The sequence below is a fragment of the Hemitrygon akajei genome, chromosome 7 (assembly GCF_048418815.1).
Source record: "Hemitrygon akajei chromosome 7, sHemAka1.3, whole genome shotgun sequence".
NCBI classification, from domain to species: Eukaryota; Metazoa; Chordata; class Chondrichthyes; order Myliobatiformes; family Dasyatidae; genus Hemitrygon; species Hemitrygon akajei.
The window spans coordinates 49569387-49586400 of record NC_133130.1 but is presented as its reverse complement, the minus strand read 5'-3'; the positions used below and the strand labels follow the sequence as shown (position 1 = coordinate 49586400).

General features: G+C 39.8%; 1 protein-coding gene across 7 annotated transcripts in view; it reads right to left on the bottom strand.

Annotated features, from left to right (window-relative positions):
* gpatch2 (G patch domain containing 2) overlaps positions 1-17014 on the bottom strand; it is a 282543-nt gene that overhangs the window by 60171 nt on the left and 205358 nt on the right. Inside the window, exons 10-11 of one of the 7 annotated variants that reach the window (XM_073050810.1) lie at positions 15536-15619; positions 12423-12788 (exon numbers count right to left, since the gene is read on the bottom strand). The exons of 4 other annotated variants lie outside the window; for them this stretch is intronic. In XM_073050810.1, coding sequence (XP_072906911.1) covers positions 12710-12788; positions 15536-15619 — 163 coding nt within the window. In that variant the 3' untranslated portion in view covers positions 12423-12709. 2 more of the 7 variants (XM_073050813.1, XM_073050814.1) reach the window with 2 other exon arrangements.

Sequence of the window (17014 nt, the reverse complement as noted above, 5' to 3'; positions counted from 1 at the left end):
GGCCTGATTTGATGGACACGGTCATTCAGAGTTGATGGATAGCTGAGACTCCGTGAGTGGGGATAAAAAGACAGGTCTGGAGAGACACCCTTCAGACACACCAGTGGACACTGAGTGTTGGGAACTCACAGGAAAGGTGGGAGTTTCAGAGACCGAACCAGGAGATCGGTCAGTAAAGCTCATAGTGTTACAGCAGGGCCGGTGGGGACTTGTGTGTGTGTCCACTCATGCCAGAGTGACGAGTCCACCACAGAAGAACGGTCTAGCTGAAGACCAGAGGGGTCATAACTGAAAGGCCACGACGATATGACGGATTAAGAAAGCCACAAAAGGTTTGCCTGCCGCAGCAGTTGCTGTTACCTCTCTCTCTCTCTCTCTCTCTCTCTAACGATTTCAATACAACCATAACTACTTCAGCATTTATGAACTGAACTCTATACTTTCCTATGACAATTCATTTACCCCTAGACATCGATAGAGCTTGTTTATTATTGATTATTATTATTCCTACACTTTTAGGTTTATTACTGCTAACTTGTTTTATATGTATATTTGCATTTTTGATATTGTATTGTGTAGTTTACTAATAAACACCTTTAGTTTGGTACCACCAGACTCCAATGGATTCTTCTTTCTCTGCTGGTCAGACACCCAGTTATGGGGTACGTAACATCTATGAGATCCCCTCTCATTCTTCTGAATTCCAGAGAGCATAGTCCCAGGCGACTCAATCTCTCCTCATAGGTTAACCCCTTCACCCCTAGAATCAACCTGGTGAACCTCCTCTAAACTACCTCCAAAGCCAGTATATCCTTCCTCAAGTACGGAGACCAGAACTGCACACAGTGCTCCAGGTGTGGCCTCACCAGTACCCTGTATAGTTGCAGCATGACCTTGCTGCTCTTGAATTCAATCCCTCTAGCAATGAAGGCCAACATTCCGTTTGCCTTCTTAAAAACCTGTTGTACCTGCAAGCCAACTTTTCGCGATTCATGAACAAGCACTCCCAAGTCCCTCTACACAACAGCATGCTGCAATCTTTCACCATTTACATAATAATCTGCTCCTCTATTATTCCTTCCAAAGTGGATTATCTCACATTTACCAACGTTGCATTCCATCTGCCAGACATTGGCCCATTCACTTAACCTATCTATATCTCTCTGCAGATGCTTCTCATCCTCTGTACAATTTGCTTTTCCACTCAGTTTAGTATCATCAGCAAATTTTGCTATGCTACACTCAGTCCCCTCTTCCAAATTATCAATGTAAATGGTAAACAGCTGCGGGCCCAGCACCGACCCCTGCGGCACCCCACTCACCACAGACTGCCAACCGGAGAAACACCCATTTATACCAACTCTCTGCCTTCTATTGGTTAACCAATCCACTATCCATGCTGATACACTTCCTCCGACTCCATGCTACCGTATTTTATTTATAAGTCTCTTGTGCGGCACCCTATTGAACGCCTTCTGGAAATCCAAGTATACAACATCCACTTGTTCTCCTCTATCCAGTGCACTCATTATGTCCTCAACAACTCCAGTAAGTTTGTCAAACAGGACCTGCCCTTTCTGAATCCATGCTGCTTCAGCCTAATGAAACCACTCCTCTCTAAATGGTTTGCTACTTCTTCCTTAATGACAGCTTCAAGTATTTTCCTCACTACAGATGTTAAGCTAACTGGCTTGTAGTTACCTGTCTTTGCCATTCATTATCTGCCTGCTTTACAGTTAAACCTTTAAGATGAATGGCAGCTGGTTAGGAGATCTTACCATCTGATGGACAGAAGACCCCTCTCCTGCTGACCTCTTTGCTGAAAACTTAAAAACAGGGTTTGAAAATCACATTTTTCCTGTAGCTTCTTAAATGCCTATCATTTTCCATAGTGCTGTGATAGATGCCAGGAGCCAATGTGCATTTAAATGAGGTCTGTTACGTAGCTGTAATTGGCATCAGAAGCAAGGATGGGAATTTTTCTATTTTATTCTTATTAATAATGTTGAGATATCTTGGACACGTCATTTTGCCCAGGTGATCATGTGAGCCCTTCAATCTCAACCTAAATCCTGCTACAAAAACACAAAGAAAGACATTTCTATCTAATTTTAGGGGTAGGAGCAGCAAGGCTGTTTAGCAATTAGAACCTACATCACAGAACCATTACTATGAAACGTCCAGCACTGATGGAAAATGTCCCTCATTTAAATTTTATACACTTAAGGTATGATTCTGACTGTTTACTGCAGCTTTCAGGACATCTTATTCAATTCCTCATTGATCTTTCGTTCATCATCAGCTCACCTTTTGCTGGGACATCACTGTACCATTGTCCTCAAAGTTCAAAATGGCCTCCCCCATGCTTCATTCCAATCTCTGAACTAACCTGAATAAGCCTACGTTAAAGGGTTTTTGTTGTAATCCTACTTCATTTCTTTTCCTGCTTTAATCCATCTCAGCTCTTTATCTTCCACTTTATTAGTGACAGTCTCACATGTTCAACTACCCCACTCCCTTTTTCCCCTCCTGTCAGGTCATTCTTCACCATGGTAATAGTACTTTCATTCAATTCTAATTTACAATAGCGCCCCACCTTTTAGAAATGCACAGATGTAAAAATTCCACTTTTAGGTAGGTTTGAAAAGTTGTCTCCCTTGCTTTGTGCTTGGCTGCTCCCTTAATGTTTACATTTTCCAGAGATTTATGTGTCCACATTTGAAACAGAAACTTGTCATATTGTAATTACTCCTTGTTTTCAGCATCTCTACTGTAGGGAGAGTGCAATTACACAATGACAAGTTCATGTTGGCTGCTGCCACACACAGGAATTAAATATGGATCAAGCTGATGTAAGGATGCTAATTTCTGAGCATTTCAGAAGCTCTATACATAGTATGCACGTACTTGTTGGTGTCACAATGCTCAGATTCATTGAAAGCAACTTGATGAGTGATCTTCTCTGGCACAAATGTGTTTCATGCAGATCTCCTAGGGGCAATGAATTGAAAGAAAGATTTGCCTCAAAAGGCCTTCTCAGGCAAAACTTTAAGGGAGGGATTTTGAGACCATTAGAAACTACTGGTGGCTTCCAGATCTTTAAGTGTTCTAGTAGGCTCCACAATCTACTTCCAACTTGTACTTGTCTGCCCTGTCCACAGCAGGTCTTATCTCTTGATCCTCAATAGCCAGATGATTTTTATTCCAGAATGGGTAGATGAGCTGCAGCTGAAATTCCTCAGCTGACGCCTGCAATTTGCTGAATGCATGACTGGATCTGAAGGTAGTTTGAAATTCCTGATATCCACATGGTGTACTGACATCCTCCCTGCTGATCCTCTTGAAAGACTCTTTCAATATACCTCAGCCACGTCCACAATGTCAAAATCACACTTAATAGTCCTTGCATATAAATAAGCAAGATGGAAACAAGGGAGAGAGAATTGGGTAATAGGTTGAAAAAAAAATAAGGAAAACAGTTCTGGAACAAGGCTAAATAGAATGTGAGTGGTGCTATCTGTTCTCTAGAACAGGCCCTTTGGCCCACAATGCTATGCGGAACACGTACTTACTTTAGAAATTACCCAGGGTTACCCATAGCCCTTTATTTTTCTAAGCTCCATGTATTTATCCAGGAGTCTCTTAAAAGACCCTATCGTATCTGCCTCCACCACCGTCATGGGCAGCCCATTCCACACACTCACCACTCTCTGCGTAAAAAAACTTGCCCTGACAACTCCTCTGTACCTACTTCCAAGCACCTTAAAACTGTGCCATCTCGTGATAGCCACTTCAGCCCTGGGAAAAAGCCTCTGACTGTCCACACGATCAATGTCTCTCATCATCTTATACACCTCTATCAGGCCACCTATCACCCTCCGCCGCTTCAAGGAGAAACGGCCAAGTTCGTTCAACCTATTCTCATAAGGCATGCTCCCCAATCTAGGCAACATCCTTGTAAATCTCCTCTGCACCCTTTCTATAGTTTCCACATCCTTCCTGTAGTGAGGCGACCAGAAATGAGCACAGTACACCAAGTGGGGTCTGACCAGGGTCCTATATAGCTGCAACATTACCTCTCGGCTCTTAAACTCAATCCCACAGCTGATGAAGGCCAATACTGTGGCATTTTATAATTGATTTAAGAATTATCAATCAGAGCCTATTTGTTCTGTCAGTCAGCAATGAGAATAAAATCCTCCTTTTGTTATTGTTGAGGGTAATACATATATTCAGGCTCTTGCTACAGGAATTAAACTGAGAGGGTTCTCATAACATTTCAATGTATCTTTAAATATATTTACAGATTATAGAAGTCACTTGAAACTCTGACATTTATGGTCCATCTCTAATTACTCCTGAACCTAGAAGGGAGGATAGGGAAAAGATTTAACCTCATTGATGGGTCTGGAACAACATTTAGGCCAATGTTGGTAAGATGGTAAATTTCTTTCTCTGAAGGGCCTTTGAGAACTGAATTGTCTTTAATAACAAACTTGTTTTCTGATCATCATTACCGTTCACCAACTTTTTAATTCCATGTTTAGTCAATTATTTGAATCTAGATTCCCATTCATTTCATAAGATTGCATAGCATAAGATTCAAACTCAGGTCTCTAGTTTGAGAGTCTAGGACAATAAATTGACCCACAATGCTATCATTTCCACTTTTAATCGCAAAGAGAGGAACACACTATACCTTTAACTGGTCAGGTTATCTCAGCAGAATATTTCTGTAGATTAAAATGTACCAGCAAAAAATTATGGATGGCAGCAGTTTAAAAAAAATTTTCTGACTATTTGTCGCCTGGTTTAGGGCATCATTTATAAATAGCTTTCTGGCAGGTCAGGGGAGTAGGGAGACAAGATTGCAGTGAAATAAAATACTAAAATAATCTTAAGGCCAGATTGCCTAAAACCTTGACTTATGATACACTGCTTACAGTGACTAAATGATGCCGTGCCAAATAAAATAATGTTTAATGTAAGTCAAGGTAACTTGTTTTCCTATTGTATGGAGTTTCTAATAAAAAGATGTCAGCATATCAAGCCTAGCAAAAGGTATCCTCTGGTAAAATGCTGTTCATATGTAGCCCCAGATGCCAGTTTATGCTTGGCAGACAAACAGATGTGACTATGGTTGCTGGGGTTTGGCATGAACACTCATTGTCAATATGTAATATATACAAACGGACAGCGCATCAGCTGCACAATAGCAAAACAGGCCTTGAAGTGTCAAAACAGCACCAAAGTTGCAAGAAAAGTAAAGATCTGTGACAGCCAGTCCAGTGTCACAGTGAAAAAAGCCAAATGAAATTATAGTCCAACAGATCACAAAATACTGCCCAACAAACTTAGAGTTCACATCATCAAACAAATGAAATTATTGTCTAGGAAATTAAATTTCAGTAACATGTCTCTAAAATAACTTTCCTAATTTAAGGAGCTTTTGTAATATAACACTGTGGCTATATTATACATATATATATATATTCACAGTCAATATATGATCTGTAAGTCATTGCAAACGCTTGAATTAATGAAAGAGCACAGCAATAAAATGCATTTTGGCACATCTATAACTCCACATCAATAAGATCATGTCAGTGTCCAACAGCTATCTTTAAAGGCAGGTAGTCTCAAAGGTAAAGTTAGTTTTCAACTTAGTAAAATAGTTAAGAAAACAGTTACCAAAATTTAGTTTTAAAAGTTTTCAGATGAAAATATTTGAGACACTTGAAGCTGGATGTTGAAGCTTTGGTATCTAAACTGGATAGCCTTTGGAAAGAAACAGAGGATCACCAAACAAAATTAATTTTATATCTCGTGCTTTTATTGCAGAGGGCTGTTTCCTTAGAAGAAAGCCATAGAAAAGTACAATAAAGTGTGTTTTGCTTTGGCAGGCCTGCCAGAAATGTGTACACTCGAGTCCAGCAATCAACCCTGCATAGAGTTTTGTGCAGAATTTACAAGATGTCCTTTCCAGGATGGAAATAGTACACACTATTATGATATTTGTAGGTAAGATACAGATCTACTGTTTCAGCTTCTATTAAAACAAAAATCATCCATCATCTGCATGCTGCAGGGGAACTTCACTCTGCTCAGCTCACTACCATGGGCCAATTATTAGATTTGTGAAAGAGTCCTCGACACTCAAATTAGAGACCTGAATTTGGATTTCATGCTGTCAAATCTTATGAGATGAATGTGAAATTTAGATTCAAATAATTAGATAAATATGGAATTAAAAAGCTAGTGAATAATAATGGTCAGTAATGCAGAGAGCTTTCATCAGGACTGGAAAGGAAGGGGGAAGAAGCACAAGCTAAAAGCTGATAGGTGGCGAGGAGAGAAGTAAGAAGCTGGGAGGTAATAGGTGGAAAAGGTAAAGGGTTGGAGAAGAAGGAATCTGATAGGAGAGGGGATTGGACCATGCGAGAAAGAGGAGAAGGAGCACTGGAGGAGGTGATAGGCAAGTGAGGAGAGAGGAAGAAGGGGGAGGGGGAAAATTACTGGAAGCTGGAGATGTTCATGCCATCAGGTTGGAGGTTATCCAGAGGAAATATGAGGTGTTGTTCCTCCAACCTGAGAGTGGACTTCACTGTGCCAGTACAGGTTATGGACTGACATATTGGAATGAGAATGGGGATGAGGATTGGAATTAAATGAAGTCTTGATGAAGGGTCAACTATTTTTTCAACTCCATAAATGCTTCCTGACCTGCTGAGTTCCTCCAGCATTTTGTGTGTGCGCTCTGGATTTCCAGCATTTGCTGATTCTCTTTTGTTTATGAATAGTAATGGTAATCAGAAGACAAGTTTGTTGTTAGCGCCAATTCACCTCTCAAAGTCCTTTGTCATATTACTAATACTGACCTACATGCCTTGGCATTTTAGGAATCCACCTTCCAAAAGATTATTAGACTATGGAAAGAGTTATGGAATGGATAATATGGAATTTGCGTATTGGTCTTGTGACTGGATCAACTTGTCCATGAGCAGCCTAGTTAGCAAAGGCTGATGAGCTTATCACCTCTTAACTTCCTTCTGCTACTCTGCATTGGCTCACATGTACAGCTAAGCCAACTGCTGACTTCTCAGGACTGCAAGGTTGAATCATTATACCCTTTTTTACCAAGTACTTCCATGCTCCTTCAGAGTAGTGCATGTAGTAGAATCATTGTTTGAATATCATAATAGTTTTCTTTATCACATTTTGAACAATCTGTAATCCTTTATATGCATATTGTCCATGTGCGTGGGTTACACGCAAGAGTGAAGAATCATGTTGTTGGTTGATTTTATTGCCCAATGCTCACCTTTGGTTTGTTTCGCTGGTGTAAATGAAGGTGAAACGTAGCACTACTGCACTATCACCATGACCAGGATATTGCTTACTAGCCTGCATGATGCACTGCATATAATTAAATACCAATTCGGGTATGAGCAGTTAGTAAATTCTTCATCATGGAACTTTGGAATCCATAGCCTGGTGCTCACTTGACTTGCTGCACTCAGTATGAGAAAAATAAACTTGTACAGCTCTCTAGGAGTGATCCTTAGTGCCCTTCCTTACACAAAAGAATCTTGCAAGTACTTCCAGCTCCAGCCTCAAAAGGATTACTAAGCTTATGGCCACAATAACTTTGACAATTACTGGCCATATCATTTCCATCCCTCCCTGAGAACCTATTTCATCCTCAGATTAATCATCCACAATCCAGAATTTACATTCCCTTTGAGTTGAAATTTAATCATGACTTTAGCATGAACTGAACACCAGAAATTTGCTTTAGCTACTTTTTAGACATGAGAAATAGCGAAAGATATGCAGAGCAGGACAGAGCACTGCACAAAATCTTAACACCGATTATTAATCATATTGTCTCTCTTTACCAATAACATATCTGATGAAAATATAAGACAATGAAATGATACTTTAAGCCCCAAGGCAGTTGGTTTTACAAATAATAACTTTTACAATTATTGTTGTAACATGTAAATTGTTTGAACAGAACATAAGCCCTGAATTTATGCTGTGGGATAACAGCATTTAAAACCCTTCTTTGGTTTTATGTAACATTTTTTACATGAGTATAGTCATTAACATGACTCTAAAATAAATAGGGTAAGCGCTTCTCCTGAGATAGTTGTCAGAACAATTCCAGTTAAATGAGGTAAGCATGTTATTCCATAATGTAAATACAAAGCATACTTGTTTTATTCCCCCATAATGTCCCTTACATTTTATGGTCTGTTTTGCATGACATAGATTTCCTGGAGATTTGCAATTGAACTGCACTTGTTTTAAGATCTCTGCATGTACACTGATGAAACTCTTTTAGCATGCATTCCCAATTGGATATATGCTCTGTTTTCAAATCCTTTATCTAAATGTTACTGTCATCTGAGAATGAACTGGAACAAGCAATTTTGAAACAGAGCCTTTTTCATATTTGAGTAAACAAGAACTTTTGATATGTTCTCGGTTCATTAAAGTTCTCTCTGTACAACTGAACCTCAACTGTGTCCACTAGCAGCTGCCAAAGCTTTTTTCTGCCCCTGCAAGGGTGGTGTCTTAAATTTCTACTGAAATAAATTAAAGAAAACAGCTTTATCTGCTACAAATTTTGTAAAACTTGTAATACCTAAAGTTATACAGATACCAGCTTGCTTTCCATATTGTACTGCCCTCGCTTGTGTATCGAGTAGACAGCTGGGATGCAACATCTGTGGTTGATCCTGACCTATGGAGGGCCTCAAGTTAAAACAACTACAGATAATCTACACTAAGTAGAAATTACATTGTACTTTTCAGTCATGATGCAGCTGAATAGCACAAGGTTCAACTTCATGACCGTCCTGCACTCCTGTACTCCAAAATAAGGACTGTTTAGCCACGTGTGATCTTGTGAGTATGAGCGTGATAAAATATGTGGAGTAAAAATTCAAATACCAAATTACCAAAAATCTAAGCTAAACACAGTAAAATAAAAACAACTGGCACAAACCTGCTGTTAGCAGAAAGTGAACACATTGTGTTTGGATAACAATTATTCAGAATTTTCCATTCTTAATTTTGAACAGCAATAGACACATAGCAGCTAGGTATTTAGGTGGCAGTCAGTAAATACAGAGAATCTGACCATTGATCTGCAATCACTACCATCAGGAAAATGCTTGGTGGATTTCTTTATGCTATCTGATTTGATTGAAGTCCTTGGAATTGAGAAATTTCAGAATACAAAATAATCATATTAACTAGCTTATATTATTTTATTTTTCTCACAGGAAGGAAGACATAGCCTCAGTATTAATCCTTGCATAATAGATGAGAGTGAATCAGCAGAGACAGCTGTAGCTGAGAATGTAAAATTTACATTTTTCCACACAACAGATGACGGAGGTGATTTCAGCCCATCGAGTCCCTGCCAGCTCACAGAGCAATCTCATTCCCCACTAAACTTCCCTGGATTCTATTCTCCCACATTTCCATCCATTAGTCCCAGTTTCTCCTACTCATCTCCACACAAGGGACAACTTACAGAGCTATTGAACCTACCAACTTTGGGATGTTCCCTGGCAGGGCAGAAAAAATGAAAAAGAACTGAAAGAAAGAAATGATACATTGAACATCATCATAAAAGGAAATTAACTTGAATTTTAAAACCAAAGGGGAAGCAAAAAGAGATCAGATATGCTAATGACACCAAGATTAAAGACTGAAAGAAAACTGGGTAAAAGAGAAAATAGAGGATTAATGTAGATAAATATTAATCATTCTTTATTTTCTATTTATCTTCTATATTAAACCTCTATAAGTAATATGAAAAGTAAATGTAGTTAAGTATCAATTCCTTAAGAATCTCTGGATAAGGGAGAAAACCCATGGAGTCATACAGCATGGAAACAGGCCTTACAGCCCAATTCATCCATGCTAACTGAGCCAGTGCAATCTGCCCACAACTCTCCAAACCCCTCTTATTCATGGATTTATCTAGATGGCTATTAAATGTTGCTAAAGTGCCTGGTTCAACCATTATTTCTGGCAGCTCATTCCAAATACGCACCACCACTTTCAGGTAGAAGCTGCCCCAATGTCCCTTTTAACACTCTTGCTTCTGATCTTGAACCTGCATCCTCTTGCTTATGGCACTTGCTTCCCAGAGGGGAAAAAAAACTGTGCTTTCACCCTGAAAACGCTCCTCATGATCTTATATATCACTTTCAGATCATCTTTCAATGGCCTGTGTTCCAGGGAATGAAGTCTTCATCTACACAAAGTTTCCTTGTAATGTTTCAACTAGAGTAGCAGAGCTATTCCACTGCCAGTGAGCTCCTTTCAAGGTAACACAACGTGTGTTGCATGCCCCAGGAAATGAAGGCAAATCTTGCAGGTTACATGGCACCTAGGAGCAGACTGGTACTGTGGTGAACCCAATATCTTCCTCCATTCCAGAAGAGAAAATTGGAAACAAAAATGAAAAGGTACAAGAGTCACCGTAGCATGATACATGATAGGCATATAGCAAGGTCATAGTACTAAAAGCAAAATGTTGGGAAAGGGTCAATAGCGATGGCACCCATTATAAAGTGCAATGAAAGTTAGAAGTGTAACAGTGATTTCAAATCATACGTTCAAGTATTTATTGAAGAAGGATATGCAAAGTTAGAAAGCTGAAATCATTCAGGGCCTTTGAGGAATATAAAGAAAGTAAAAGAGGACAGGTTTTCAGGAAGGCTAAACGAGGCAATGTAGGGCAGAACACTACTGGTCATAGAGCTCCATTCAGAATATCATCTCTTTGCTGTCCGCTGTCTTTAGTGGTCAATCCCATTTTGAATCGAATCTACAAGGTCTCCACAAAGATTTCATGCGTATTAACCTTCTGGGTCAGCCTATCACGATGGACCTTGTTTAAAACTTCACTATTGACCATGTTTTCAACATCACTGCCCTGTCCCGATTAATCATCTTCTCTAAATAAATCACCTTTTTAAAAAAAAAACTCAATCGTTTGTAAGACATGACCTGCTTTGCAGAAAGCCATGCTGACTTCTAATGTCTGTGCTTTTCCAAATCCAAGAGAAGGAATCTCAGGGTTGTATATGGTGACTAATGTACTTTGATAATAAATTTACTTTGACCTCTGACTCTTGACCCCTCAGGCCCCCTTCACCATTCAATAAGATCATGAGTACTATTTTTCTCCACTGATACATTATCCCTCAATTTACTGAATTTCCAAACATCGATTGTTGCTTATCTTGATAATGAACTCCAGATTTCTCTTGGACACAGAATTCCAAATCAAAAATCTATTACCTTCTGGATGGAGGAATTTCTGCTCATCTCATTTCTGAATGGCTGACCAATATATTAAAACCATGACCCCTGGCTCTAGCCATCCCTGTTGGTGAAAATTTTTCCTGCATCTACCCTAAGTTAAACAATAATTGTATATACTTAATATCATTTTTCATTCTTCTAAACTTTAGATAATATGCAGTCAGTCTATTCAACCTCTCCTTATACGAAAATCCTGCATCTCAGGAATCACCAAGAGGAACATGCTAATCAAGGCTAGGCAGATTCAATTTGTGAAATGAAAACTGTATCTGACAAATTTAATAGAGCCCTCTGAAGATTAAGAGTGTAGTGATAAAGTAAATGCAATGAAAGCTGTGTTTATAGATTTTCAAAATGCATTATGATTAGGTACCACATAGGATGGATTATTGATTGAATCCCATTTTAACTAACATTCTTGAGGAAGGATGTCAAGGCCAGAGAAAAAGTGTAAAATAAGTTATTAGGAAAAGAAAAGGAGACAAGTTTCAGTTGCAATGAAGAATCGGAGAAACTGGGACATGTTTTTTCACTAGAAGAGTAAAATTTTGGTGGCTGTGATAAGTTCAATCATGAAAAACTACTTTGTATGGCAAGCAAGCTAGTAACTAGAACACGAGGAAATCTGCAGATGCTGGAAATTCAAGCAACACACACAAAATGCTGGTGGAATCCCTTCTTTCAGTTAGTCCTGACGAAGAGTCCTGGCCTGAAAGGTTGACTGCACTTCTACCTATAGATGCTGCCTGGCCTGCTGCATTCCACCAGCATTTTGCATGTGTTGCTAGTAACTAGAAGCTAACTTGAGACCATCATCATAACAATAACCAAAAGTAAAAGCAATTATTTGGTTCTTTGAACACTGAAGCACATTAGGATGTCTTCACAGGCAGCAGTCATGTTTTGTTAGTCTTATTGCCACTGAGTCAGAAATACTGGCTGCCTATGTCTTGAGCCACAGTAGATGGTGGGATTTTTAATGGATATTTCTCCTTAGTGTTTACTGAGAAGAAAATCATGGTTGCTCAAAAAGGCAAGAGAAACGAGTAGACATGTTTTGGAGAACATTTACTGTACAGCACAAAAGGCTTAGGCAGACACATGTAAAAAAAAAATCTGTAAAGCAAAGATGCTTTCAAAAATAATGAAATGTAAAGTTTCTAAATATCAAAAAAATATAAAGAACAGTAAATAGTAAAATATTAAATTAAATCGATATTTGATGTGACAAGCCTTTGCCTTTTTTCATCAATTCTCTTAGGTACACTGCTGTGCAGTTTTGTAAGAAAATAGGCTGGTAGGTCATTCCAAGCATCTTGGAGAACTTGCCACAATTCTTCTGCAGACTTCGGCTGTCTCACTTGCTTCTGTCTCTCCAGGTAATCTCTGACAGCCTTAATGATGTTGAGATCTGGGCTCTGTGGAGGCCATTCCACCTGAAATCATAAAAAATCTAGGGTGCCTAAGACTTTTTCACAGTACTGCATATTATCATGGAGGAGGAATCTGCAGTGTTGCAGAACATTAAGTTGGACAAATCCCCAGGGCCTGATTGAGTGCATTCAGGAAAAAAGAAAGAAATGGGATTCTGCCAGAAGAAGTGGCAGAAGAAGTTTCCCAGTGGCCAACCATTTTAATTCCACTTCCTATTCCCATTCCATTGTATCAATTCACGACCTCCTCTACTGTCATGATGAGGCCACACTCAGGTTGGAGGAATATATTCCATCTGGGTAGCCTCCAAACTGATGGCATGAACGTTCTTGAACATCTGATAACCTCTCCCCCCAACTTCACCATTCCCCATCCCCTTTACCCTCCCTCACCTTATCTCCTTGCCTGTCCATTGCTTTCCCCTGGTGCTCCTCCCCACTTTTCTTTCTTCCATGGCCTTCTGTCCTCTCCTAATAGATTCCCCCTTCTTCAGCCCTGTATCTCTTTCATCAATCAACTTCCCAACTCTTTACTTCACCCCTTCCCCTCCCAAATTCGCCTTTCACCTTGTGTCTCTTCCTCCCCTCCCCCATCTTTTAAATCTACTCATCTTTTTTACTCTGGTCCTGCTGAAGGGTCTCATCCTGAAACGTCAACTGTACTCTTTTCCATAGGTGCTGCTTGGCCTGCTGGAGGTCCTCCAGCATTTTGTGTGTGTTGAATGTTATTCAACATTGGCTTTGTGGGAGAAACCAGAGAGTGGCTGTGGATGTTTGCCTCTCTGATTGGAGGCCTGTGACTAATGGTGTGCCGCAGGGATCAGTGATGGGTCAGTTGTTGTTTGCCATTTATATTAATGACGTAGATGATAATGTGCTAAACTGGATCAGCAAATTTGAAGGTGACACCAAGATTGGAAGCATAGTGGACACTAAGGAAGACTATCAAAACTTGTAGCAGGATCTGAATAAGCCGGGAAAATGGGCTGAAGATGGTGAATGGAATTTAATGAAGACAAGTGTGAGGTGTTACACTTTGGCAGGACAAACCAGGGTAGGACTTACACAGTGAATTGTAGAGCACTGAGTAGTGTGGTGGAATAAGGAGATCTGGGACTACAGATCCATAATTCCCTAAAAGTGGTGTCACAGGGAAAAAGGGTTGTAAAGAGAGCTTTTGGCACATTGGCTTTTATGAACCAGAGTACAGGAGTTAGGGTTGTCATACTGAAGTTGTACAAGTCATTAATGAAACTAAATTTGGAATATTCTGTGCAGTTCTGATCACCTACCTACAGGAAAGATGTCAATAATATTGAAAAGAGTACAGAAACAAAACTTACAAAAATGTTGCCAGGATTTGAGGACCCAAGTTATAGGGAAAAAGTTAGGACTTTATTCCCTGAAGCGTAGGAGAATGTGGGCAGATATGATAGATATACAAAGTTATGAGAGGTATAGATAGGGTAAGTGCAAGAATACTTTTTCCACTGAGGTCATAGGTTAGGGGTGAAAGTTGAAATATTTAAAGGGAACCTGAGGGGTACCATGTTCAATCAGAGTGCTGTGAATGTGGAATGAGCTGCCAGCAGAAGAGATGGATGCAGGTTCCACTGCAACATTTAAGAGAAGTTTGAATAAGTACATGGGTGGGAGAGGTATGGAAGGTTATGATCCAGGTGCAGGTTGATGGGCCTAGGCAGAATAACAGTTTGGCACAGACTTGGTGGGTTGAATGGCCTGTTTCTGAGCTGTAGTGCTCTATGAGTCTACATTTGCTTTGTTGTTAAGTGAAGATCCCGAAGACTGGAAAGTGGCTAATGTTGTTCTGTTGTTTAAAAAGGATAGAAAGAACATCTCAAGAAACTACAGGTCACTCCACCTGACATCAAAAGTGAGGTAAGTTACTGAAGGGAATTATGAGGGACCAGCATTTGGATATACAGAGTATGATTAGGATGAGGCAGCATGACTTTGTCTGTGGGCAGTCATGCTTGACAGACCTTTTAGAGTTCTTTGAAGAGGGAAGCTGAGGACAGGGCAGTGGATGTTGTCTATTTGGAACTCAGCAAAGCCTTCATCAAAGTCCTGCATGGTAAGTTGGTCTGTAAGACTCAGTCCCAAGGAAGAGCTAGTCAGATGGATTGGAGGTACGAAGCAGAGGTTGGTGGTCGAAGGTTATTTCGTGGAATGGAAGTTGGTGACTAGTGATGTGCCACAAGGGTTGGTGTTAGGAACCTTGTTATTCATTACTTACATAAACGATTTGGATGTGAATGCACAAGGCTTTGTCATTATGTTGATAGATGACACAAAATTAGGAGGTGTTGTTGATAGTGAAGAAGTCTATCATAGATTACAAGGGGATCTTGATCAGACAGGGAATTGAGCAGAGGAGTGGTAAATAGATTTCCATACAGTTAAATGTGAGCTAATGAATTTTTTGGAAGTCAAACCAACATAGGACTTATACTATGAATGGTAGGGCACTAGGGAGTGTAATGGAACAGAGGGACTTACAAGTACAGGTGAATAATTCATTGAAAGTGGTGTCATGGGTAGAGAAGGTAGTGGAAAAAGGCCTTCAGTACAATGACAGCATCAGCAGGGCATTGAACATGGGAGTTGAGACATTATGCTGCAGTTGTATAAATTGTTGGTGAAACTGCACTTGGATACTGTGCGCAGTTATAGTCATCCTGTTATATAAAGGATGAGATTATATTGAAAAAAGTGCAAAAAAGACTTACAAGGATGTTGTCAGGACCTGAGTTATTGGAAGAAGCTGGTCAGGCAAGGTCTTTATTCCTTGGAATGTTGGTGATGACGGTGACCTTTAAAGGAATTATGGGAGGCATATATAAGGTGGATGGAAACGGTTATGGAAGTTGCAATAAAGCAGTGATAGCCTGGGGAATTGTAATCAAGCAACATCTTTGAAGTGAGGCTGCCCGTGCTTACTAAAGATGAGACGGGCTGGAGTGACTGTGGCAGTAGTGCTTACTCAAGTCAAAAGAGTGAGTCCTCTGTTGGGAGACTTTTCAAGAAAGGTTTTCCTAAAACATAGTGTCCCTTTACACAATGGGGGCGGGGTGCTGGAGATTGACAAAATAAGAATAACAGAAGGATGTGAAACATACCCAACAACTAAGGTTTATTGACTTTACTAACTTCAAAATATCATCAGCTGTCAGCTTGAAGTTTTGATTGACTTTAACACCTCTATTGTAAATGGTAATTGATGTTGCCAATAAGGAATTAAAACATGTACAATTTACAATAATCAATATCCATACAGTGGCATGCAAAAGTTTGGGACTGCTGGTCAAAATTTCTGTTACTGTGAATAGCTAAGTGAGTAAAAGATGACCTGATTTTCAAAAGGCATAAAGCTAAAGATGACACATTTCTTTAATACTTTAAGCAAGATTACTTTTTTATTTCCATCTTTTACATTTCAAAATAACAAAAGAAAGGGCCTGAAGCAAAAATTTGGGCGCCCTGCATGGTCAGTGCTCAGTAACACCCTCTTTGGCAAGTTATCACAGCTTGTAAAGGCTTTCTGTAGCCAGCTAAGATTCATTCAATTCTTGTTTGGGGGAATTTTCGCCCATTTTTCCTCGCAAAAGGCTTCTAGTTCTGTGAGATTCTTGGGCCATCTTGCATGCACTGCTCTTTTGAGGTCTATCCACAGATTTTTGATGATGTTTAGGTCAGGGGACTGTGAGGGCCATGGCAAAACCTTCAGCTTGTGCCTCTTGAAGTAGTCCATTGTGGATTTTGAGCTGTGTTTAGGATCATTATCCTGTTGTAGAAGCCATCCTCTTTTCATCTTCAGCTTTTTTACAGATGGTGTGATGTTTGCTTCCAGAATTTGCTGGTGTTTAATTGAATTCATTCTTCCCTCTACCAGTGAGATGTTCCCCGTGCCACTGTCTGCAACACAAGCCCAAAGCATGATCGATCCACCGCTGTGCTTAACAGTTGGAGAAGATGTTCTTTTCATGAAATTCTGCACCCTTTTTTCTCCAAACATACCTTTACTCATTGCGGCCAAAAAGTTCTATTGATAACTTCATCAGTCTACAGGACTTGTTTCCAAAATGCATCAGGCTTGTTTAGACTTTGCAAACTTCTGATGCTGAACTTTGTGGTGAGGATGCAGGAAAGGCTTTCTTCTGGTGACTCTTCCATGGAGGTTATATTTGTGCAGGTGTCGCTGCACAGTA